The sequence below is a fragment of the Peromyscus californicus genome, unplaced genomic scaffold (genome assembly GCF_007827085.1).
Source record: "Peromyscus californicus insignis strain IS unplaced genomic scaffold, ASM782708v3 Scaffold_4__1_contigs__length_199733344, whole genome shotgun sequence".
NCBI classification, from domain to species: domain Eukaryota; kingdom Metazoa; phylum Chordata; class Mammalia; order Rodentia; family Cricetidae; genus Peromyscus; species Peromyscus californicus.
In genome coordinates, this window is record NW_026294562.1 from 58,423,836 (window position 1) to 58,448,159 (window position 24,324).

The 24,324-nt window shown below is 51.7% G+C and overlaps 1 protein-coding gene across 5 annotated transcripts in view; it reads left to right on the forward strand.

Moving 5' to 3' along the window:
* Positions 1-23,246, forward strand: part of Ano1 (anoctamin 1) — a 157,789-nt gene extending 134,543 nt beyond the window's left edge. For all 5 annotated transcript variants that reach the window (XM_052712291.1, XM_052712294.1, XM_052712293.1 and 2 more), the window contains 7 exons: positions 734-834; positions 1,601-1,746; positions 6,025-6,177; positions 12,940-12,992; positions 14,512-14,696; positions 18,926-19,031; positions 21,562-23,246. In XM_052712291.1, the coding sequence (XP_052568251.1) occupies positions 734-834; positions 1,601-1,746; positions 6,025-6,177; positions 12,940-12,992; positions 14,512-14,696; positions 18,926-19,031; positions 21,562-21,828 (1,011 nt within the window). In that variant the 3' untranslated portion in view covers positions 21,829-23,246. The remainder of the gene's footprint in view (positions 1-733; positions 835-1,600; positions 1,747-6,024; positions 6,178-12,939; positions 12,993-14,511; positions 14,697-18,925; positions 19,032-21,561) is intronic.
* Positions 23,247-24,324: the final 1,078 nt, after the last annotated feature.

The window sequence follows — 24,324 nt, forward strand, 5'->3', positions numbered from 1 at the left end:
GAACTCACGTAGTTGAGTTTGACTTTAAACTCCTGATCTTCCTCCCTCCACTTCCACAGCGCTGAGATTGTATGTGCGCACCACCACGCTTGGCTTCTTGGTGGCCCTCTCTGCATCACCCCAGATGCTGTCTCCCTCTGGGTCTTTGTGTTCTCTAGAGGATGCTGGTCACTGAAGCAGGGCATGGTCCCACCTCCCTTGACTAATCACACCAGCCATGTCACAAATAAGGTCCTATTCTCAGGGTTTCAGAAGGTGGGGATGTGAACCTTCACCGTGTGTGTGTGTGTGTGTGTGTGTGTGTGTGTGTGTGTGTGTGTGTGTGTGTGTGTGTTTGCATGGGCACACAAGTACATGTGCAGGTATGTGCATGTGGGTGGCTAGAGGAGAATGGTAGGTGTCTTCCTCTGTCACTTTCCCCTATGCCTTGAGATAGGGTCTCTCACTGAATTGGAAGCTCACCATTACAAATGGGATGACTGGCCAGCGTGATGTTGGTGTCCGCCTACCTCTGCCCCCACCCCACAATGCTGAGATAACAGACACACGCAACCATGCTTGGCTTGGGGTTCAGACTCAGAGATCCATGTTTACACAGCAAGCGCTCTTACCCACCCAGCATCTCCCTCACCCTGAACCTAACTTTTAAGAGGCCATGAGTTGCCCCACAAGTCGAGGGGCCTCACCCCCTACCCAGAGCCAGACTAGACCTGACTTGCCCTCTGTCCCACAGTGTGCTCCAGGCGGCTGCCTCATGGAGCTCTGCATCCAGCTGAGCATCATCATGCTAGGCAAGCAGCTGATCCAGAACAATCTCTTCGAGATCGGCATCCCGTGAGTGGTACCTGCTATGGGTGGGACAGGGTAGAGGGGATGGGTGACTCTGGTGGACTCTCCAAGTAGCTTCTGTGACAGGTGAGGCATCAGCCTCTTTTGGGATAAGAGACATCAGAAGCCAGGAGGTGAGGAGGATGGGGAGGGAACAGGGAGCAAAAGTTGCCCCACTGGAGACAATATGGACTCCCACCTTCAGGGTGCTACACAGCCCTTGGCTTGCACTGGCCCCTGAGTGGCAGAGCAGACGGCCAGGGGTCAACCCCCTTCATCTTGTTCCTCAGAGGTACAAGTTCCCTGGAGCTTTAGTGAACCAAGGAGAGGCCACAGGGGCCTGGGACAGCCCACACTTCCTGAGTCCCTCCAGGAGCCTCTCGTGGCCATAAGTGGGTGGCCTCTCACTCTCCCTGCCTCTCAGTGTCTTAGGAAAACAGCAGATTTGTGCTGCCTTGGGGAGAAGGGCAGAGCTATATGTCCACTTCCAACAGACATATAGCCAAGCATGGTGGCACATGCCTTTGATCCCAGCACCAGGAAAGAAGAAGGTGGATTTGTGTGAGTTTGAAGCTAGCCTGGTCTACACAGTACATTCAAGGCCAGCCAGGGCTAATAGTGAGACCCTGGCTCAAAACAAAACAAAAAAAGATCCCTGCTTCACTACGCTAATGGTGGCTCAGCCTCGGAGCAGACACGATAGTGTGACTCAGAGGTCCTGATAGGTGCAGCCCCTACCGCTGGCTGCCTTCTGACACAGCGCCCCCTGCAGGAAGATGAAAAAGTTCATCCGCTACCTGAAGCTGCGCAGGCAGAGCCTCTCCGACCGGGAGGAGTACGTGAAGCGGAAGCAGCGCTATGAGGTGGACTTCAACCTCGAACCCTTCGCCGGTCTCACACCCGAGTACATGGAAATGAGTGAGTGGCGTCCTGGGACAGGGCGGTGGGCACAGGCTGTGGGGGATGAAAAGTTGGCAAAGACGATGGATCTGGGCATGGTGATTGACGCCTGCCTGCCTGCCTGCGAGCCCAGCAGTTAGAGGCCAAGGCAGGAGGCTCTTGAGTTTGAAGCCAACCTTGGCTACATAGTGAGACCCAGTCTCAAAAACGAAACAAGGCCAGGCGGCAGAGGTCCCCCACGCACACCTTTAATCCCAACACTCAGGAAGCAGAGCCAGGAGGATCTCTGTGAGTTCCAGGCCAGCCTGGTCTACAGAGCGAGTTCTAGGACAGGCACCAAAGCTACACAGAGAAACCCTGTCTCGAAAAAAAAACAAAAAACAAAAACAAAACAAACAAAAAGGAAACGGGGTCTAGGGAGATGGCTTAGTTGGTAAGTACCTTATAAGCACTAAAATTAAAGTTCAATCCCTAGAACCCACATTTAAAAAAAAGACTGGGTGTGGTGATGTGTGCTTGTGATCCCAGCACTGGGGGGACAGACAAGAGCACCCTTGAGGCTCGCCAGCCAGCCAGCCAGCCTAGCCTATTTGGTGAGTGCCGAGCAGTGAGAGGTCCTGGGCAAAAAAATAAAATGGACCACACCTGAGAAATGACACAGGAGGTTGACCTCTGACCTTTATGTATACTTGCGCGCGTGCATGCAAACACACACACATACACACACACACACACACACACACACACACACACACACACACACGGGGGGGGGGGGGGGAGGCGGGGGCAGGCCACCAAGACAGAAACAGGGAAAGGGCTGTGGGGCTGGGATGCCCATGACCTCAGTGCCCTTCACCCACGCAGCAGGGTCAGGCAGAGGCAGGAACAGGAGATGCCTAGCCTAGACTCCTGGCTCTAGGCTCTGCTCCCTCCTCGGGTCTATAAACACCATCCCTTTTCTTCAACCTTGTCTTCCAAAGGCCCAGGACAGGCAACACATGGTCACCTGCCACACAGTGTGACATGTACAGCCAAGTAACAATTCCTTCTCTCTCCACTTCCCTCACCAGCAAGACCAGCTCCAATGGAGGGCCCCAGCATTTGGACTACCATAACTACACCCCTTTAGAGTCCTCCTTTGGGTCTATGACTCCTCTCTTCTTCTTGAGCATCAAGGTACCCAACTCTCCCTGGGCTTGTCATGACCCGAGCATGAAGTCAGTACTCATAGCAAGGCCTGGGTAAGCCTTGTCAACAGAGAGTGTCCTTGCATGGAAGTGTGCTGAGAGGTAGCCAGGGAGAGATGGGAAAGTCCAGGTGTGGCCTATGTGGCCCTGGGGCCTTCCAGGATCCCTCCTGTCCATCCTGCCCCTCTGCTCTGCTCACACTGGATTCCACATTGTTCTGCAAACATGTAACTCAGGCCTGCCATGGGGCCTTTGCATTTACTGTACCTCTGCTGAAATGCTCTCCCTCAAGTACATGCATAGATCCTCTTTCTTCCTTCCTCCAAGACTCTGCTCAGAGTGTCCCCCAGTAAAGGTTTTCTCTGACCACAGTAGCTAAATAGTTGGTCCTCCCCTATGCCTAAGACCCAACTCCTCCTCTGACCCCATTTTAAATCCACTGACACCGTCGGTTGCTCCTCCCTCCTTTTCCATCTGTCTCACGGAAGGATAGGGAAGACCTTTGCTTCCCACTCCTTTTGTTTTTAAGATTTACTTGTTTTATTTTATGTGTATGAGTGCTCTATCTGCATGTGCATCTTTATCCCAGAAGAGGGCATCAGATCCCACTATAGGTGGTTGAGAGCCATCATGTGATAGCTGGGAATTGAACTCAGGACCTCTGGAAGAACAGCCAGTGCTCTTAACCACTGAGCCATCTCTCCAGCCCCTTCTTCCCACTCTTGACTGCCATCCACCGCCCCTAGAATGGACCCAACTGTCCTGGCAGGGGAGGGACTGCTCTGGACTCTGCATTTACCATGGTGCGGAGAGGCAAGGCAGGCCTGGTGTGCGGCCCCAGAGCTCCACAGCCTTGGCTTAGAGGGCAGTGATGAGCAGGTGACCTTCAGACTGCAGAGCCTTGGCCAGAGCATTCTGCCCCCACAAACACCTCCCTGCCACTCCCTGTGTTTGTCCATGTGGTTCTAAGCAGGTAGCTCCCAACTACCCTCATGACTGGCAGGAATCATCTCACCTCAAGACTCAGAAGAGCATGCTGTAGGGGCAAATGGGACTCCAGGCTCCTCTCTTTCCCCTGTTCAGCCCCAGGGCCCTGGCCAGTAGAGTCTAGGCACTGGTCCTTGTATCCCTAATGTCAGCCTCTGCCCTCTGAGGAGGCTCTGCAAGAGCAGATACCATAGAGAAGTGCCCTGTGGTTGACTGAGATGTGGTCATTTCTCTCAACTACTGAATGCTCACCTCAGACTCCCATGATCCTCCAGGGCTTAGAGATAAGAGACCTCAGGGACAGAGGCCTTATGTGCCTAGAAGCCCACCCCAGCCCAGCACTAGGGCACACCCCCCACCTGGCTTTCTCTCTGTCACATCAGCTGTCATCTTCTCCTCCAGGGAAATCTAAGGCTGAGCACAGGTGTGGATGGGAGGGTGCCCCACGCTAGCTTGAGCCCCAGTCTCTCCCACTTCCCCTCTATTGTCTCTTTCTCATTCCCCTCAGGCTGGATGAGGCAGTACCATCACTCAGAAGTGGAAAAACCAAGGGTGGGACTGTAGCTCCAGGGGTAGGGTGCTTGCTTAGCATGCACAAGGCCCTGGGCTCAACTCCAGCATAAACCAGACATGGTAGTGCAGGCCTGTACTGTAATCCCAGCACTTGGGAAGTAGAGGCAGAAGAGTCAGAAGTTCAAGGTCATCTTTGGCTACATGGTAAATTGGAGGCCAACCTGGGCTACATGAGACCCTGTGCCAAGTTATTTTTAAGTGGGAAAGCCTACCTACAGCAACCCTGAGCCTGAGCCTCGACAGCCATGGCGCATGCACATAATCATGGCACATGGCTGGTCCTGTTCTACCATGACCTCCCAGCACCTCCCGACCTCAGCAGAGGCATCCCACCCTACTGCCCCATACTCCAGGGCCAATGATAGGTCACCAAGACATCTGGGAAACAGTTCCCACAGTCTCCTGCCTGGCTCACCCAGGTAACAATAGCCATACTCAGTCGGCTGAGCACAGGGTGACATTCTGTAGCTTCCTTGTTTACCCCCTGGCATGGAGCACCCTTGGATCAGGTCCTGCCATACAGCTTCTGGACCAGCTTTCCGACTCTCATCTCTCTGGTGACCTTTTCCTGACCTGTTTTAACTCAGATTGACTACAGCTTCCAGGGCTGAAGAAGCCCAGAGTGAACGGTACCATGAGGCCTGGAAACAGAAGGCTGGGATAACCTTGGAGGACAAATGTCCTCCTACTGTCCTAGGCCTGGTGGGAGAGGACAGGAGGGACTCTTGAGACACAGTAACAGAAGCAGGCCTTTCTGACCCTAGGGAAACTCTGACGTTGGGAGATTTGGCCTCAGGGAGGGGACAGGCCAGGCCTTGAGCTCACTGTGATCCACCTATGAGCAGAGATTTCATAAGGTCAGACCTGTGACCCTCAAGCACGCCTGTGACTCAAGAGTCACACCAGGGTGAACATGGCCAGAGCACGTTTACAGAAAGGTATAAAAATTACACATGTAGAGTTAGAACATGGCTCGGTTTGTGCTTTCTGCACAAATATGAAGACATGAGTTCAATCCCCAGAACCCTTGTGAAAAGCTGAGGGTAGTGGCAGAAACGGGGGGCTCCCTGGGCAGTCAGTCTAGCCTAATCTGTGAGCCCCAAGTCCCAGTGAAAGATCCTACTAACAAAAAAAAAAAAAAAAACAAGGTGGGTGGTACCTGAGAACAAAAATTCACAGCATTTTCTGGTCTCCATGCACACTCATGCACATGTGCCCGTACGTGCACAGACACACATACAAAAATAACTAAATAATCCAGACATGATGGCACGCTGCCATAATCCCAGTACTTGGGAGGCTGGGGCAGGAAGATCGTCATAAAGTCAGCCATGCTGATTTCCCGATACTGTGACTTCTGTCTTCAGTCAGTCCCCTGGACATTGCCCAAGGTGGTAGTGGCTCTCTCCAGAGAGCTCCTCATGTACCTGCTGGCAGATCCGCACAGGTGGGCTCCTCTGAGGCAGGGTGCCAGGCAGCCATGGTCTGAGTCTTGCTGGGTGCTGGGGGTCACGTGACTGCGTTGCTGACGTGCTTGCTCTCCCTACAGTCATCCAGTTCGGCTTTGTCACCCTCTTTGTTGCCTCCTTCCCTCTGGCTCCGCTGTTCGCCCTGCTAAACAACATCATCGAGATCCGCCTGGATGCCAAAAAGTTTGTCACTGAGCTACGGAGGCCCGTAGCCATCAGAGCCAAAGACATTGGTAAGTGAGCTGCGAGACAGGTTCAGCGCACATGGGCAGGAAACTGCTGCTCTCAAGAAGCCAGTGGGGTCCAGACCCCTGTTCCCTACAAGGGCTTCCCCACTGCCTTCCCAAGTCATGAAAAATCTTGAGTCTGGCCAACTGGTCCTCAAATCTCCAAGATGTGTCAGCTACCAGTGACGTGTGGGACTCGTTTGTCAGCTGTCTGACTGTCTACCATTAGAGGTCTCCTGTCGGTGTTATGATATGACATTGTCATCCATAAAGGTCATGCCCCAGAACAGCACAACTGAGCAACAAAAAGAAAAATCACAAAAAAATCCGAAAGTCATGTTTAAGTAAGTTTGTAATGGCTCCTCTGGAGTGCATCAGACACACTTGAGGTGATGTTTTTCCTCCGTGCTTATTCTCCACACCCCGTCCCCCAGCACTGGGGCTGCTCCAGAGCTAAGAGATAGACCAGTGGGGCCAGAACATTAGCTTCTCATCAAGTGCCTCCTGCCTCCTGTAGGAGCACTACAGCACTCAGTGCTCATGGAAAGAGGGTAGTTGGGGTTGGAGAGAGCAGGCAGCAGTTCTGGCTCCTCTTGCCGAGGACCTAAGTTCAGTTCCTAACCCTCATGTTGTTATGTTGGGCAGCGCACAACTGCCTGTAGCTTAAACTCCAGAGGATTCAATGCCTTCTTCTGGCTTGCAAGGGCACATACATACATATACACATACACACACACACATACAAGGGCACATACATACATTCATACACACACACACACACAAGGGCACATACATACATATATACACACACACACACACACACACAAGGGCACATACATACACACACACACACACACACACAAGGGCACATACATCCATACATACACATACACACACACACACACACACAAGGGCACATACATACATACACACATACACACACACAAACACAAGGGCACATACATACATACATACACACACACACACACACACAAGGGCACATACATACATACATACACACACACACACACACACACACACACAAGGGCACATACATACACACACACACACACACACACACAAATAGATAAATGAAAAATAAAACCTTGAATGAAATGCTTTTGAAGAGAGAGGGTGCCAAGGAAGTGTAGTCGTGTTGTTGGATGACTTGTCCATGAAGTTCAAGGCCAGGATGGAACTCAGCACGGGGCTGTGAACCCGGAGTCTCTTGGCTATGTGTCGCACGTGGAGGACAGGGGGATGAGGAGTGGTATTCACAGCGCTATAATAGTCCATGGCCTCAGTGGCGTTAAGGAGAGACACTGAATGTAACAGGAAGAGTAGAGGACATGGAAAACGGAGTTTGACAGAGCTCCAGGTCCAGGCAAACCTCGACCAGAGCCAGCAAGGACAGTGTCCCTCTTATCCTAAAGTGGGACCCGCTGTCCTCTAATCCATCCCCTCTTGAACACAGTCTTAGTGAGAAGGACATCTCTGTGCTGATGCTTGGAATAAGCAAATATTGAATCACATGAAGGAAGCTATTGGTCACCTACCTATATAGATTATATTCCCCAGTGATAGGGGATGTTTGGGTTGGGTTCTGTGGCCCAGACAGGAGTTAGTAAGACTGTAAGGGGTGACATTGGGTTGTTTGTTTTTGTTTGATTTGGTTTGGGTTTTTTTGTTTGTTTTGTTTTTTTGTTTTGTTTTGTTTTTGATACAGGGTTTCTCTGTGTAGCCCTGGCTTTCCTGGAACTCACCTTGTAGACCAGACTGGCCTCAAACTCAGAGATCCACTTGCTTTAGCCTCCCAAGTGCTGGAATTAAAGGTGTGTGCCACCATGCCCGGTGGCATTGGCTTTTCTTTTTTTTTTTTTTTAAAGATTTATTTATTTATTATGTATACAGAATAGGGTGCTAGATCTCATTACAGATGGTTGTGAGCCACCATGTGGGTGCTGGGAATTGAACTCAGGACCTCTGGAAGAGCAGTCGGTGCTCTTAACCTGTGAGCCATCTCTCCAGCCCATGCATTGGCTTTTCTAAGACCTTCCCCAGCCCTCTAGATATCCAGGTCATTCCATGGGGAATTTTTGGGTAGTACCATCCACCCCTATGGCAACCCTCAGATTGCACCATCTGCTCCATATTCTCTCCTGCTTTTGTTAGTGTCTCTGCCCGGCTGGGTGTTCTTTGGGCCATCGCTTGGCTTCTGGTAGCCTGGCCAGCTCCGGCCATGGATGACCACATCCTCCAGCCTTCCAGCTGCCTCTGAGAAGGTAGCTCAGGCTTTTCCATCACCTCGTGGTCTTTTACGGTGAGCTAGATGAAGTTGCCATGGTAACAGCTAAGCACATCAACTATGGTGACTTCATCTGTGTGGTTCTATAGCCTAACTCACATCTATGCTACAATGCCTGTACACACACACACACACACACACACACACACACACACACACACACACACACACACAGCCTGAGAGTGGCCTGGAAACATGGGTGCTGGGTGAGGAAGAGGTCAGAGCCAGGACTAATGTGTGAGGTCCTTGTGCTGTGCTTGGACACTGTGGCTTCCTGATGCCACCTCCTACTCCGGCAACTAAGACAATGGAAACAGACACCCAAGTAGGCCTCCCCAGGTTCTGCCCACAGATTTAAAAGCATTGAAAGTCCCTGGACAAACTGAACCTTCCAGCCCCCCAGTGTCCCCTATTCTGCCCCATTGTGATATGGGGTAAGCCACACCCAGGTTTGGCCAGGCTGGTGATCCCAGGGGTACAAGAGACCTTCAGGAGCTCTTGGCTTGCCACAGCTTTGGGACACAAGGATCCTCAGTGGAAGGCCAAATCCAGGCATGTCTCCCTTTTGCTTTTACAAATGTAAAAGCTGTTTCCCAGAGGGCTGATGGAGAATGGCCCCTGGACCGTGTCTGGGCTGTGTCTGAGCTGTAGGATGGACACCCCACATCCTGCTCTAAGAAAGTCCAGAAATGTGTCCAGTGCAAACTTCTAGAACTTTCCGCCTGTTGGGCCCTTGGAGGAACCTCAGAGGAAGCCAGGCAGAGTCTAGGTCCTATTGCCCAGAAAACCAGAGTCCTCCATCTCCTAAATGAGCAGAGGGTCAACTTTGAAAACCCTGTACTGAATGCTGGAGGCCCAAAGGGAACTTGGGTAATTTTTTAGAAACCCTAAAGCTCACTGTCCCGTTGCTGGAAAAGAAGAAAAGCGTATGGCCATACTGTCCCCCTTTGGGTTCTCTCAAATGCCCCAGGGGAATTTCAGTGGGTATGTCACTGGTGAATTTTGCTTCTGGACCGAGGCTGGCTAGTCCTAGAGGGTGTCCTCTAAAAACTTGCAAACCCACCAGGGTGAACAGGGTACTGTGGGTGGCCTCCCAGCTCCTGCTGTCATCCCTGCCCCCATGGATCTCCCGGTGTGTCCTCTGAAGCCTCACTCCGCTCTGGGCTCCTTGCTTTTTCCCAGGCCTCACGGATCAGTGGCTGCTTCCTGGTTCCTGCCCATTTGGTTGGAGGCGTGATCTGCCTTTCACATGCTTGTTTGTGGCCTCCTGGGCTGTAACCTTTTGCTCAAAGGGGCTTTTGTCTTCCTCTTCTGATCCGTGCAGGGCCTCTGGGCCAGCGTTCCCAGGGGACAGGAGACCCGGTGGCGCCAGTGGCCTGCACCCCCACAGACCCCTGCTAGTGGCAGCTGTGCTCCTGACGGCAGGAGCCTTTATCACATAGCCTCTGAGGTGGAAGTCTCCCTCGGGGGCCTACAATGCGTGTAGAGGACCCCAGAATACAGGTCTTCAGGTGGTAAGGGCCCCCTGCTCTGTACTGCACGCAGTGAGAAGCCCTAGCCACTGGCCTCAGCCCTGAGTGAGTGGGTGCCATGTCTTCACGGAGCACCTGGCTGGCCCAGCATGCTTCTTTGTCAAGCTATTGGAAATGGGGTTTAGAGTTCTCTGGAGTGGTGGAGGAAGAGGAAGAAGGAGAAAAAGAAGGACCACACGAGATGGTGCACACCTGTAATCCCAGCACTCAGGAGGGGGAAGCAAGAGGATCGGAAGTTCAAGGTCACTCTGGGTCCCTCATCTCAAGTTCAAGGTAGCCTAGGCTACGTGAAATCCTATCTCCAAAAATAATAAATAAAGTAAAAATAGGCTTTAGCCAGTTGTTCTGGCACATGTTTTTGAACCCAACAGGAAACAGAGGCAAGTGGACCTGTGTGAGTCCCAGGCCAGCTTAGGCTACACAGTGACGCCCTGTCTAAGAAAACCTAACAAAGAGAAGGGAGGGGAAAGTTCTCCCCCCCCTGCTATGACTGGAGTTCTGAGATCGAAGTACACTGCAAAATTACCAGTCACCCGGCAATCCTGTTCCTGGTTTATGCCCTGGGAAACTGAAAACACATGTTCAAATAAAAACATGTCTGTAGATGGGGCATAGTCATGCTTGTAAATCCAAGCACTGAGGAGGGTGAGGCAGGAGGATTGCTGCATGTTTGAGGTCAGCCTAGGCTACATAAAGAGTTCCAGGCCAGAACTTGGGCTATAGAATAAGACCTTGTCTCAAAAATAAATCTATTTATTAAATTAATAAGTAAAATAAGCTTCGACGTGAGCTTTGCCAGTTGTGGTGAAACGGCAGTGGTGAACATTGACTGAGATGAGGTAAGTCGGAGGCCACCCTGAGCCCCACCTGTGTTTGACTAGGGGTCTGGCCCAGGTAGAGTGCTTCCCTGGTGTGCACAAAGCCCTGGGTTTGGTCTCTAGCACCACATAACTCAGACACAGTGGCACCCACCTGTAATCCTAGCACCTGGAAGGTAGAAGAAGGAAGATCAGGAGTTCAAAACCATCCTTGGCTCATAGTGAATTTGAAGCTAGCTTGGGCCACATGAGACCCTGTCTCAAAAAAAAAAAAAAAAAAAGAAAAAAAAAGGAAAAGAAAAAAGAAAGAAAAAAAGAAGAGAGGAGAGAGAGAGAGGAAGCAAAGAGCTAAAGCTTCAAGAAGTGTCTGGTGGTTCCAAGAGGTGGCATCGCAGACTCCTCTGTATGTAGGGAACAGGTGTGGTCAGATGATCTGCAGAGGATGCCGCCATCAGCCACAGGATCTCTATAGGAAGCCTGTCTTACACAAGTGGGTCCTGTCTCCCCTGTAGTTCAGGAGATGGAACTCTGCTCATCAAGCTTGGACAAAGGAGCTTTTAACTGCTGGACCCTCTCACCGGTCTCAACAGGGCCTGCCCTTTGTATCCTCTGCTCTGGTTTTATCTGAAAAGACTTTATGCATTTGTGCAGCCAGTCAACAAACACCTAATAGGTAAATGCAGCGAGGCTCTGGAGACACAATGATGCATGAACCACAGCCTGCGCTGAGTCTACAGAAGAGTTCTCAGCTCCTGAAACACCACCCAAGAGCCCAGGCGTGAAGGGTTTCCATCAGTGACTGGAATATGTTTGCAATGACCTCACACGGATACCCTTCCCTCCTAGTGCCCTTGCTGGCCCCCTCATGCCTGTGCAGTTTTCGGCATGCAGGAGCTACCTGTCTGCCTACCACTTCTGCTAGCAGGAAGCTAGCCAGAACCACCATCACAGGAAGCACCAGGTAGATGTGCGTGAACATCTCATTGGAGTAGACTGTCACTCACTAGGGGAAGGAATGTGGGATGGCTCTTTCTGAGACTTCCCACCTGGTAGCTATGCATGGGTGTCTCATTGCCATGATGGAGGCTGTTTTATTCTGGAATTGTCGCTGGCTAGGGCAGGAGGACTTATCTAATGCATGCACATTGCTGTAGCTTTGGCCGCTGGTCAAACTACATCACAGATCCTGGGGTGCCAGGGCTGAACACCTGCTGGCCTCAGGGGCCCACCAGTGTGAAGCTCAAAAATGAGAGTTTGGAAGCTGCCTACTACTTCTAGATAGGGGAGGGCCCCCCTGCCCGGGGAGTGCAGCATGTGGTACCTGGCCATCCACCACACCTGGAACAAAACACCTGCCATTGTTTCCCCAAGGGTGGAGATGGTAGGATCCACCCAGGGTGACTTCTGAGAAGCCATAGACCTGGCTCAGGGCTGGGAGCCAGATATGGACAGGACACACTCTTGGCCTAATGGAATGCAATTCAGGACAGGACCCCTAGATACACTCCCAGCCTCATGGGTGAGGTTGGGGCTGGGGGACGCAGTGCATGGGACTCCCTGCAGGATTCTCAGCCTGGAGGCCCTCGATAAGCACCTCACCTCCTTCCTGGGTCTTGTTCCTTCTCCTTTCCACTGGAGGATGGCTGAGGAGCAAGGTCCCACCACACCAGGGTAAGCCTTCTGCCCATCTGGAATCGTAGTAGTGGAAGCCAGGTCATATCCAAGCATGATGGTTGGCTTGAATACTGCTGAGCATCACCCCCAAGGCAAGATCCCAGCCTCACCAGTCAGGATGCCCTAGCCAGAGCTGCACTGGGGTATAGGAAAGGGATCTTCCTGCACTAAGCACATCTAGACAGGTTCACAGGAAGGGTGCAGGGCCACTAGGGAATGTCCAAGCCTTGGAACTCATAGACAACCCAGAAGGTGGCATGGCAACACAGTACAGCCAGGGCATTGGCATTCCCTGGACTCCTTCCGTGCCTTTTCCAGCATTGCTGGAGATGGCCCTCTAGCTGCCCCAGTTCCTGCAATGCTGGGCCCACCCAGGCCCTGCCTGGGTGTCACAAACCGTACACCAGTTCACAGGAGTTCCCATCTGCTTCTCCCCTAGGCATCTGGTATAACATTCTCAGAGGCGTCGGGAAGCTGGCTGTCATCATTAATGTAAGTGATGGGAGTGGGAATCCTGGCTGGGCAGTGAGGCCACCGGGGCTGTTGGGATGTCTCTCTTTAGAAACTTCCCTTGAGGACTGGGGCTGTGGCTCAGTAGGTGGCAGGCTAGTCTAGCGTGCATGGGGCCTGAGTTTCATCCCCAGCATTGAATAAACCAGGTGTGGTGGAGCACACATGTGCTTCCAGCTCTTAGGGACGGGGAGGCTGAAGGATCTGAAGTTCAAGGTCATACTCATAGAGAGTTCAAGACCAGCCTGGGCTACGTAAGACACTGTCTCCAAACAAACAAAAAACCTGTTTGTAACAGCTGAAAAGGGAGAGACAAAGGTATCGCCTGTTCGTTCTCTATCAAGCCCAGTGTCACACTCCCAGCTTCCTTCCCAGCCCATGACCATGTCTTCCCAGCACATGGTATGGCCCCTACTAGCTTTTCCGGGTCAACAGTGGCATAGCTCTTGGCCACTGTGGTCTCCACAGGCTCTGTATTACTGCAGCGAAGCCCAAAGCTGGCTCAGTGACCCAGGAACCACAAGTGGACCTGTAGCACCCACGGCATCGTCCCTATAGCCTTCTGCCTTTCCGTTCGCTGACTGAGCCCCCGTCTGCAGACACTGCACATGGGAAGCGGGGTAGCTCCCAGAACAGTCGCAGGCCCAGGGTGTCCAGTGCAGGGACACCTGGGATCCAGTTCCCACTAGGCATAGGGGTGATATTCAAGTCACTAGGAGCTTCCAGACTCCATTCTGTCCTTGCCTCCTGCCAAGTGCCCACGTCTCCAAATGAGGCCTTGAGGCCCCTTGTTAAAGGAACTGAGAACGGCTGACAAATAGCTGAAGCTCCATGCCTGACCCCAGGGGTGCAAAATTAGGGTCCAGAATGAGGGGGGCCCAGAGTATAGCCTGTGTGAAATGTGTGAAGCCAGGGAACACACAGAACATCTCATGAGGACAACAGCAACAATGTTAGATGCTCCCAGAATATTCTAAACCCGCTAGGTTCTTGCCACATACCAAGCCGTTACTCTGTACACAGCTGTGGAGGTACAGCCTGGCAAGCCCCATGTTACAGATAGCTAAGGCATAGAAAGGAAGGGTAACATACCTAAGGCCACACAGCCATGAGAGGCTGTGGGGCTTCAGGCCCCTGCATGAATTCTGTCATAGAGCTAGGCAGGAACTTTACAGTTTGCAGATTCCTTCTTTGGGCTCTTGAATTTCTCTGGCAAGCCCAGGAGATTAGGTCTGTGCTCAGTGGGCATGGTCAACCTGTTGAACAAGAACAGAAGGATAGCACAGAGAGGTTGTGCACTTCGCCCAGAGCCATACAGCCTGTTCAAGGCACCCCACTATCCCTTATGTCCCTACCTAAGGACCACTGCCATAGCCCTCCGGACTCCTGCAAGCTGCAGAAGGGGACAGGGACGTCCTGACCCTTTGTTCACCCATGCAACCCTGCCCCGCTCTGCCCTGCCTCTCCCCAGATCCTCACACTCACCCCTTTTCCCTGGCAGGCCTTTGTGATCTCGTTCACGTCTGACTTCATCCCTCGCCTGGTGTACCTCTACATGTACAGTCAGAACGGGACCATGCACGGCTTCGTCAACCACACCCTCTCCTCCTTCAACGTCAGCGACTTCCAGAATGGCACAGCACCCAGCGACCCCCTGGACCTGGGCTATGAGGTTCAGATCTGCAGGTACTGCTTGCGTGTCTCCTCCTGAAGAGAGGTCCTTGCAGAGGCAGCTGGGAGAAGCCAGGCTGCTGCTTCAGGTGCAGGGCTCAAGGACTACTTACATGCAGTTAGTTAAATGACAGCAGGGGTGGCACATGCCTATATAATCCCACACTCGGAGCCTGAGGCAGGGGGATTGCTGTGAGTTTGAGGCCAACCTGGACTACATGAGACCAAGCCTCAAATGTAGTCTACTGGGAGGTGGAAACAAAAGACCAGAAGCTCAAGGCCATCCTCAGCTACATACTGACATTGAGGCCAGCCTGTGCATTAGATCTTCTCCCCCCCCCCCCCCCCCCGCAAAAAAAGCATAACATGAACCAGAGAGGTGGCTTAGCAGTTAAGGACACTTGTTCTTGTGTTTGATTCCCAGCACCCACAAGGTGGTTCACAACCATCTATAACTCCAGTTACAGGGGACCTGAAGCCCTCTTCTGGCCTCCGTTGGCATCAGGCATGAATGTGGTGCACAGACAGACATATATGCAGGCAAAACATCCATACACATAAAATAAGTAAAAATCTTTTAAAAAATTAAAAAACAGAAAACCAAAAAAATGTATGTATATATTGTGTATTTGGACACACACACATAGAGGCATATGCACGCACACTGCGCGCACGCAAGCACGTATGATGTCATGCATGGTGGTGCATACCTATCATCCAAGCATTCAAGAGGCTGAGGCAGGATGAGGCAAGGCTGGACTACCCCAAATACTTTCCTGTTTTGTTTGTTGTTGTGTGGGTTTGTTTGTTGTTTGTTTGTTTACTTTTTCTTCTGTGATAGGGTTTCTCTGTGTAGCCCTGCCTGTCCTGGAACTCACTCACTGTGTAGTCCAGGTGGCCCCAAACTCACAGAGACCCTCCTGCCTCTGTCTTCTAAGTCTTTAGGCAGGACCTAAACCAGACAGCTGGGATTAAAGGTGTACACTGCCCAGCTGAGGCCCTGTCTTTAATAATAGATAAAATGTGGTGGACGGGTAGGAAGGGGCAGAGAGCCGTTCACTGTTTCTGGAGCTCTGGTTATACACATAATCTATTCCCTAGAGCCAACCTGGTGCGCATGCTCTGGAATGGATGTGGGTTATTCCTGAAGATTCCCGTGCGGGAAGCTCCTCTTCAGGGTGGCTGGCTGAGGAAAGGTGCCTTTAAGAGGCGGGGTCTGACACTGTTACCCTGGAAGATGGAAGCAGGAAGATCAGTTTAAGGCTGTGTATTGAGTTTGGGGCAACCTAGGCTAATGAGACCCTGACTCAAATAAATAAATAGATAAGTTTATATATTTATAAATGTATTTGTTATACATGATATGTTAATATATGAATAAATAATATACTTATTTACTTATTTATTCAAGTAGCATAAGGCTGCTACAAGGAAAAAGAAAGAGGAAAGAAAGGGAACAAAAGAGGCGGAGCCTAGGAGGGCAGGTTTTGAGAGGAGACAGCCCAGCATGACTTCCATGTCTGAAAGCCCTCTCTCTGCACACAACCTAGGACAGAAATGCCTCAGCCCAGGGGACCCTCCCGTGTTGAAAACACAAGCCACCTCAGAAGCTGGTTGCTTCTACCAACTTCCCCTGCTCAGTAGCTCTGCAGAGTACCCTGCTTGCCCCAGGGTCTCGGGACTGCCCAGTCTGGAGAGAGAGGCTCAGACCACCTCTTGCTAGCTCAAGTGGATTTTCTGGGTGTCGGTGGCTTTTGCTCCCTGTAGAATTGTTGGTGGAGCTGTCGGCTGGGGCCCTGTGTGTGCACCAGCAGTGGTGTTGGTCACTCCTGGGAAAAGCGAAGATGCTTTTCCTGTGTTGGGGAACAAAGTTGGGGGACAGAGAGATCTGTCACTGGTGTCAAGGTGTGCAGCTCAGGGAGCTGCCTCAAAACCCAACCTCCCATGGGACAGCCGGACTGCAGGACACCCTGGTATTGTTGAAAGCACCCTCACCCAGGGCACCATCAGGTGCTACAGAGTTCAGGGACATGGAAGTCTAGAGGGAAAGTCACTAAGAGAAAACAGAGAAACCACTCTTGTTTTTCTGCACACTCCTGGCAGAGCAGCAGATGGTGCTGAGGGCAAGTGGCGGGCTAGAGCACAGCGAGGACACAGGCAGGGGCTTCTAGGTCACACCAGAGAAGCAGAACTCCAAGAACACAGGGCCCAGACCCCATCTATGCTCCTGCTGCTTTGGGCCCGTGCCCTGATCCCCAGCTCCAGTTCCAGCCAGACTTCCTACCACCTGGACCACCATCCTGTGCCTCAGCCACCTTGAGCTCTCTCCATACACCAGACGCACCCACCACAGCCACCTCCCAAAGCTGGAGCCCAGCTCAGCCCTGAGTGTGGCAAGAGCAGCGGCTAGGATCTGAGATTATTCCTGCGGGCTCCTGTTTATTCCTGTGCTGAAGCAGGCATGGCCCAGGTCAGCCCCATCCACTCTGAGACCACATTCTTTTCTCCCCACGGGGGCTGGAAGAGGGCTGACTAGTAAAGCTGAGTACAGGAAGAGAATGAATCTTCTAGGGGTCAGTATGGCTGGCGAGTCATGGGTGGGCTTCAGGGAGGCATAGGAGTTTTCCAGGTGACCCAGGGTTTGGAGGGAAAAGGCCGAAAGGAAATGTGTGGTAACACCGGGGGCACAGGTTGTTTGCTCCCATCAGAATGGCTGTACAACTTCTGCTCAGCAGCTGCCCCTGTTCCCAGCCAGTCCCATCTGGGGAGCTGGTAGTTCCATGGCAAACAGGCCCTAGAGACTCCTGTCCAGCTCCCTCCAAGAACAAAAGGCTCCATCTGCTGTGTTTTCATCTAAGTGTCCTCTGGGATGGAGTCAGGCACTCACAGATGCTTGTGACATAAACAAGTGAGGGAATGTTCAGGCTGAGGACCAGAGAGGCCAAGCAAGGGCTCGGGGATGCACAGCAAGTTGATAGTAAATGTGAGCTGAGCATCAGGGTTGTGCTTCTGGGGCCAGGTGCCTCCTTCTGGTGTCCCCTTCCTGGGCTTCAGCCATTGGTGACCAGCCTGTGACATACCAGACCCTACCCCTGACTTTGGGAATTGTACTATATTATTTATGTGCCTCATTGCTGTAACAGGATGCCTGACAGAAATCAACATGGTGGCCCACGCCTTTAATCCCAGCACTCGGGAGGCAGAGGAAGGCGGATCTGAGTTCGAGGCCAGCCTAGTTTACATAGTGAGTTCCAGGACAGCCAGGGTAGTTACACAGAGAAACCCTGTCTTGGGGGGGGGGGGGAGAACAACAAAATCCACTTTAGGAGGGAAAGGCTTGTTCTGGCTCACAGTGTGAGGGGACAGTCCACCCTGAGGGAAATGAAGGCATCAGGAGTGTGGGGCTGCCGGTCACATTGCATCCACAGACAGGAAGCAGAGAGAGATGGACTCCAGTGAGCAGCTTGCTTTGTCCAGGACCCCAGCCCATGGAGGGCCCCGCCCACATTCAGGGCAGGTTTTCTTACCTCAGTTAAGGCTCTCTGGTGGGAACACACTCACACCTTCCCAGAGGTTCATGATGGCTCTATTATTTATTTGTCTGTGTGGGTGTGTGTGCATGCCTGGACCATGATGCATATATGGAGGGCAGAGGGCAGTTTTCTCTTGCTACCACGTGGGTCCTAGGAATCAAACCCAGTAGTCAGGCTTGGTACCACCACCTTTCCACACTGGGTCATTGCGACAGCCCTCCATGGTAACTCTAAATCCAGTCACGTAGATAACCAAGATCAACCATGTTGCCTGAGTGGTTCCGAGCCCTGGCTGCTCTTCCAGAGGACCGGAGTCCAGATCCCATCACCCACATCTGGCTGCTCTCAGCCACCTGTAACACCAACATCAGGGTGAGCCGCCACTTCCTTCTAGCCTCTGAGGACACTGCATGCACATTCACAGACACGCATAATTAAATTTAGAAGAAAAAAAAGATAATCATCCTTGTTAATTTGACACCAAACACATCATTTTAAATCAGGACGTCCCACCTCTGGCCCTAAAGGCCTGAGTTCATCTCATAGAACACACTGCATCTAGTCTGTCTCAAAAGTCCTGAGTATCAACACTGTCCAAAGTCCCTGGTGTCTGTTTTCTCCAAGCCCGTGGGCCTTGACCACCCCATCCAGCTTCTCTCCAGAGCCTGAGATCCGCTTGACCTGCCCTTGACTCCCCCACACCTTTTGCAGGTACAAAGATTACCGTGAGCCTCCATGGTCAGAACACAAGTATGACATTTCTAAAGACTTCTGGGCTGTCCTGGCCGCCCGGCTGGCATTTGTCATTGTCTTCCAGGTATGTGTGTGTGGGGACATCTGTCTCTGGAATGTGGAGGGACAGCATGTGGGAAGTACTGACAGGGGAGAGAGAGCTGATAATGGCATGAGGCGGGGACCTTGAGATGGGAACTCTGAGGAGGATACTGATGGACCTGAACCTGAGCAGTGACTAAGAGAATCCATGGAACAGGCGAGGAAAGGTGAGAGCTGTGAGCTCCATAGAGCAGACTTGCAGGAAGAAGAGGCTGGTCTCTGTCCCCACTTGTCTCCCTCTGTCTCTGTGCCAGAGCCAGGGGACAGGCAAGTTCAGACTAGAGACAGTGGTTCTCAGATGACTCCAGACACAGCCAGCAGTACCTACTATGGGCTAAACTACACACACACACACACACACACACACACACACACACACACACACACACACCACACCCTGACTGAAGGCCCAGAGAGGAGTTACTGAGGCCCGTGCACATCCCTCTGGCATCATGGAAATCCATGTCAGCACGACAGTGGACCAAACACTCAGAGCTGGGAAATTCCAACACCAGGTCCTCTCTGCTCTGCTCCTTCCGTTCCTAACTGGGCACTGATCCTTCCCTCAGCCCTTCACTGAAGTGGGTCCAGAAGGTATTGGGCTAGGCTTGGGGTAATGTCCTAGCTTGTTTTTCTGTCGCTATGATAAAGAACATGACCGAAATCAACTTGGGGAAGAATTTTTCGTTACACTCCATCATAGGGAGGCCAAGGTGGGAACTGGAGGCAGGAGCTGATGTGGAGGCTGTGGAGGGTGCTGCTTACTAGATTGCTCCCCATGTTTTGCTGGGCTTGTTTCTTCTATACCTGCCCAGGGATGGCCCCTCCCACAGCAGGCTGGGCCCTTTCACATTTCACAATTATCGATCAAGAAAACACTTCCTATGAAGAGATGGTTCAGCAGTTAAGCTGTTCTTCCAAGGGACCTGGGTTCGATTCCCAGTATCCATATGGCAGCTCACAGCCATCTGAAACTCCAGTGCCAGGAGATCCAATGCCCTCTTCTGGCCACCCTGAGCCAGACATACGCTCACATGTGCACAGACATGCACTCACATGTACACAGACATGCACTCACATGTACACAGACATGCACTCACATGTACACAGGCATACACTCAAGCAAAACACCCAAATACATTAGATAAAATAACAAAATGTTTTACAAAACAAAATGATGCCCAGGCTTGCCTGAAACCTCATCTTACAGAGGCATTTTCTCCATTGAGAGCCCCTCTTCCCAAATGACTCTAGCCTGTGTCAAGCTGACATAAAACTACCCAACATATGCGGGCTACTGAGGGAAGCTCTAGACCAGTGGTTTTCAACTTTCCTAGTGCTGTGACCCTTTAATACAGTTCCTCATGTTACGGTGACCCCCCCCAACCATAAAATCATTTCATTGCTGCTTCATAACTGTAAGTTTGCTACTGTTGTGAACTGTAATGTAAATAGCTGATATGCACAATATCTGATGGGTGGGAGGTCACGACCCACAGATTGAGAACCACTGCTCTGAGCTGAGCTAGCGTAGCGGGCAGGAGTGTCGTGGAGAGGGTTTCCACTGGGGACAGCTCTGCCCATCCCAGCAGGCACACGCTGCCCCAGCCACCAGAAGATAATGGGCCCTTATCATCCTAAATGGCTGGTCACTGACTCCCACAGCCAGGCTGGGAACAGGGAGGCAGAGGGTCCTGAGCCATGCTCTAGTCCAAAGCTGGGAGCACAGCTAGGAGAGTCACCTCTGAACAAAGGCCAGTCACCGATGCTCGGGTGCCAACAAATGCACCCGAAGGTGTTTGATGAACGAGAACGTTGGTCTTCCTTACAAGCTGACTTACTTCCGTTTTGCCCCTTAAGCATCTCCACGGGCACGGCCAGCACTCAGGAACCTAGCACGTCTCAGGCTTCAAGGACCAGCCCTCAGCTCACTCCTGGCACCGCAGTGCCCTAATAGTGTTCCTTGCAGCCTGGTGTTATCGCTGTGTCTGATGGCCTGGGTAGTCAGTCATTCTGAAGACCCCAGCTGAAGAATCAACCTTTCAAAGCATTTTCTTGCTCACTCAGTTCAGATTCTTCAAAAAAGCCAACACGGGACAGTGGAGGGCAAGACCCTGCTTCATCCCCAGCTTCTCAAAAAAGAAAAGGGAGAAAGCCCGGGTTTCCAGGGTCTGCACCTCCCTGTCCTGTTTACACCTTCTGGGAAACTGAGGCCCAGAAAAGTAGGACATGCGCAGGGACAGGGAGTGAAGGGGTGGGTTGTGCCACATGGAGCAGGCAGATAGGAGGTAGTGCGTAGGTGGGCCGCAGAGGTAGGGATGTGCACATCGGGTGCACAGGTGGGAGTATGCACAGGTCGGATGTACCCAGGAGAGGGTCATAGGTGGGGTGCGTAAGTGAGACTACGGTGAGGGCATGCGAATGGTGTGCACAGGTGATCTAGACACTAGGCAGAGACTGGGGTATCCTCCAGGTCCCTCTGGCCCCATCCCCATTAACTTCTTTCCCTGTAGAACCTGGTGATGTTCATGAGTGACTTCGTGGACTGGGTGATCCCTGACATCCCCAAAGACATCAGCCAGCAGATCCACAAGGAGAAGGTTCTCATGGTGGAGTTGTTCATGCGTGAGGAGCAGGGCAAGCAGCAGCTACTAGACACGTGGATGGAGAAGGAGAAGCCGAGGGACGTGCCTTGCAACAACCACAGCCCCACTGCCCGGCCAGAGGCAGGTGACGGCAGCCCAGTCCCCAGCTACGAGTACCACGGGGGCGCGCTGTAGCCACAACAGCAGGCCAGCAGGCCAGCAGGCTTCTGACCATCACCAAGTGACCACCCGGTTCCCTCCAGAGCCAGCACTTTTAGCCCCACCAGGGCCTGTGGCTCTTGTGTTGTCTGCACACGTGGAGGGCCACTCTGACGTGACAACAATCTTCTTTCTTCTTTCTGTTTCTTCTCATTCTTGCACAATGCCATTAAGCAGGGACATTTTTATCTTTAGTATTCAATGCCAAGGATGGCTGGTGACAGGGCTGAACGGGGCAAGGGCATGTTCCACAGACCTGTAGTGGGGGACCTGGAGCCCCCCTCCACAGTGGTAAGGGGCCAAGGCCCTGAATCAGCATCCTTCGTCTGAAGGATGCTTTGGGATAGGGACAGAGTGGTGTCTCGGAACCTGGTGACATTTCACAGGAGGATGAATGACTTAGACTCAGGTTCCCAAAGATGTCACCTGCTCTAGTTGGACAAGCTGGATGACTCCACTGTCTTTCCTTCTGGGAGCTCAGAAGTTCAGACCTGGCTACCCAAACAGTACACACATGGTAGCTTTGTGCTGTGTGCCGGTAACAGAGGGGTACAGGTGCCCCTGGTTGACTAGCACTCTTGGTGTCCCCGGCAGGCTCCACATCAGCTACTCAATGGCCCCTCACACCGAGCTCATGTCCTCCTTGTGAGACAAGCTGGGGTGACAGGCGGAACATCTCTAAAAAGGCTGAAGGGTTTCACCAAGCCCCAGGGCCTCCATGGGTTCCTTTGCTGCTCTTTAGAACACATATTGGTTTTTGTCTAAAAATCAATAATGTGGTGGATTGGAGGGATTTTCTTTCTGTAGCTCAAGGTGGAAGGAGTTTATTTTGTCAGTTAACCAAATGCTGAGAGGAAATTAGAATATCGTTACTACCAAAGATTTTTCTCAGTAAAGACTTCTATTTTGGTAACATGCCTATATTTTCACTCACGGGGACATGAGATCCTTGGCACTTACTGTTGTGATAGCCTCTAAAACAAGCCTCACGGGCCAGCTTCAGTTGGTGTGCTAACCAGCTGGGCAGGTCTCTCAGCACTGTAGCCCCAAGTGTCTTGCCCAAGCTGGAAGAGGCAACTCCCTACGCTCGCCTTAGGGCAAGGCTGGGGGCAAGGCTGTGGTCGGCAGCTGGGGTCTGAGGCATGGCCTTCGAAGGTTTTCACTGTTTGCTAAAATCATGAGACCTGATGCTTCTCTTTTCTCTTGTGCGGTGAAGTGGTTTCCAATGATGTTTTGTATATAGCTATCATATTCAGAATTAGATAATTACCAAAAATTCTTTTACAGAAACCATTTTTTAAAAAAGAAAATAAAAACAAAAACAAAAACAAAACTGAATGTACACACACACCCATAGGAAACTGTGGCTGAGCATTTGTCAAAATAAATTTGAATACACAACCCTGGCCTCTTCTGAGTGCTCTTGTCCCAATCCATTCCTGTCTTTAAGGTCCCTGATGAGCCCTGTGCTTGATCCTGCAGATTTGAAAATGACTGACTCGAGAACATTCGTCTCTTTTGTGGCAGATGTGTGAATTGTTCTAGATGGCTCTGGGATGCCATCTCCCTGTGGTGTGTGCATGGACTGTGCAAGTGTTTGTGTGTGCCTCCCTGTGCACGTATGTGTGCATGTATATACTCATGTTGCTCGTGTGTGCCTGCATGTGTTTGTGTCCGCATGTGCTTGTCTGCATGCACACATGTATATGCATACCTGTGTATGCACACATGTATATGCATACCTGTGCATGCACACACGTATGGATGTGTATTTTTATGCCTTGTAAGTGCATTGTGTGCTATTGTTACACTTGCTTCCACATGCACATTTCCATATGTGAGTATGTTTGTGCACACTACACATAGGCATACATGTGTTTGCATTCACTTGTGTGTGTACACGTGTACATTGTGCATTCACGTGTCTGTGTGCAGATGTGCTTGTGTGTCTGTGTGTGTGGACATGGGCACTGGATTCCTCTAGGCATGAGACTATGCTTCAGTGAAGAGTACAGTCACCCCTCAGCCACCTGTCCCGCAGCCTCACATCTAGGGCATCATCTCCAACCCAGCGCCCTAGAACCAGCATTATACATTGTCCCGAAATCCCATGAGGAACAGCATTATGGGGCCAGTGTTTTCGTGTGGGCAAGTAGGGACGTTTATTTTAAAATGTTGCCCATATTCACCATAATTTCATAAAACAAAAAATCCCTTTCTAACACCCAAAATGCCAGTAAAGCAGTCAGCCCCTTAGCTGTAGCCACAAGCTCGGCCTGGAGTCTACACGCCACTTGGCCCTGGAACCTCCCCAGAGCAGCAGTGGCCTCTGGCACCCCCTAGTGTTGGCACTCCCCCACACACCCTGTAGAAAACTGCAGCTCCTATTGATGGCTCAAGAGTTGTTCTGGCTGGGCATGGTAGCATGCACACCTTTAATCCCAGCACTCAGGAGGCAGAGGTGGGTGTATC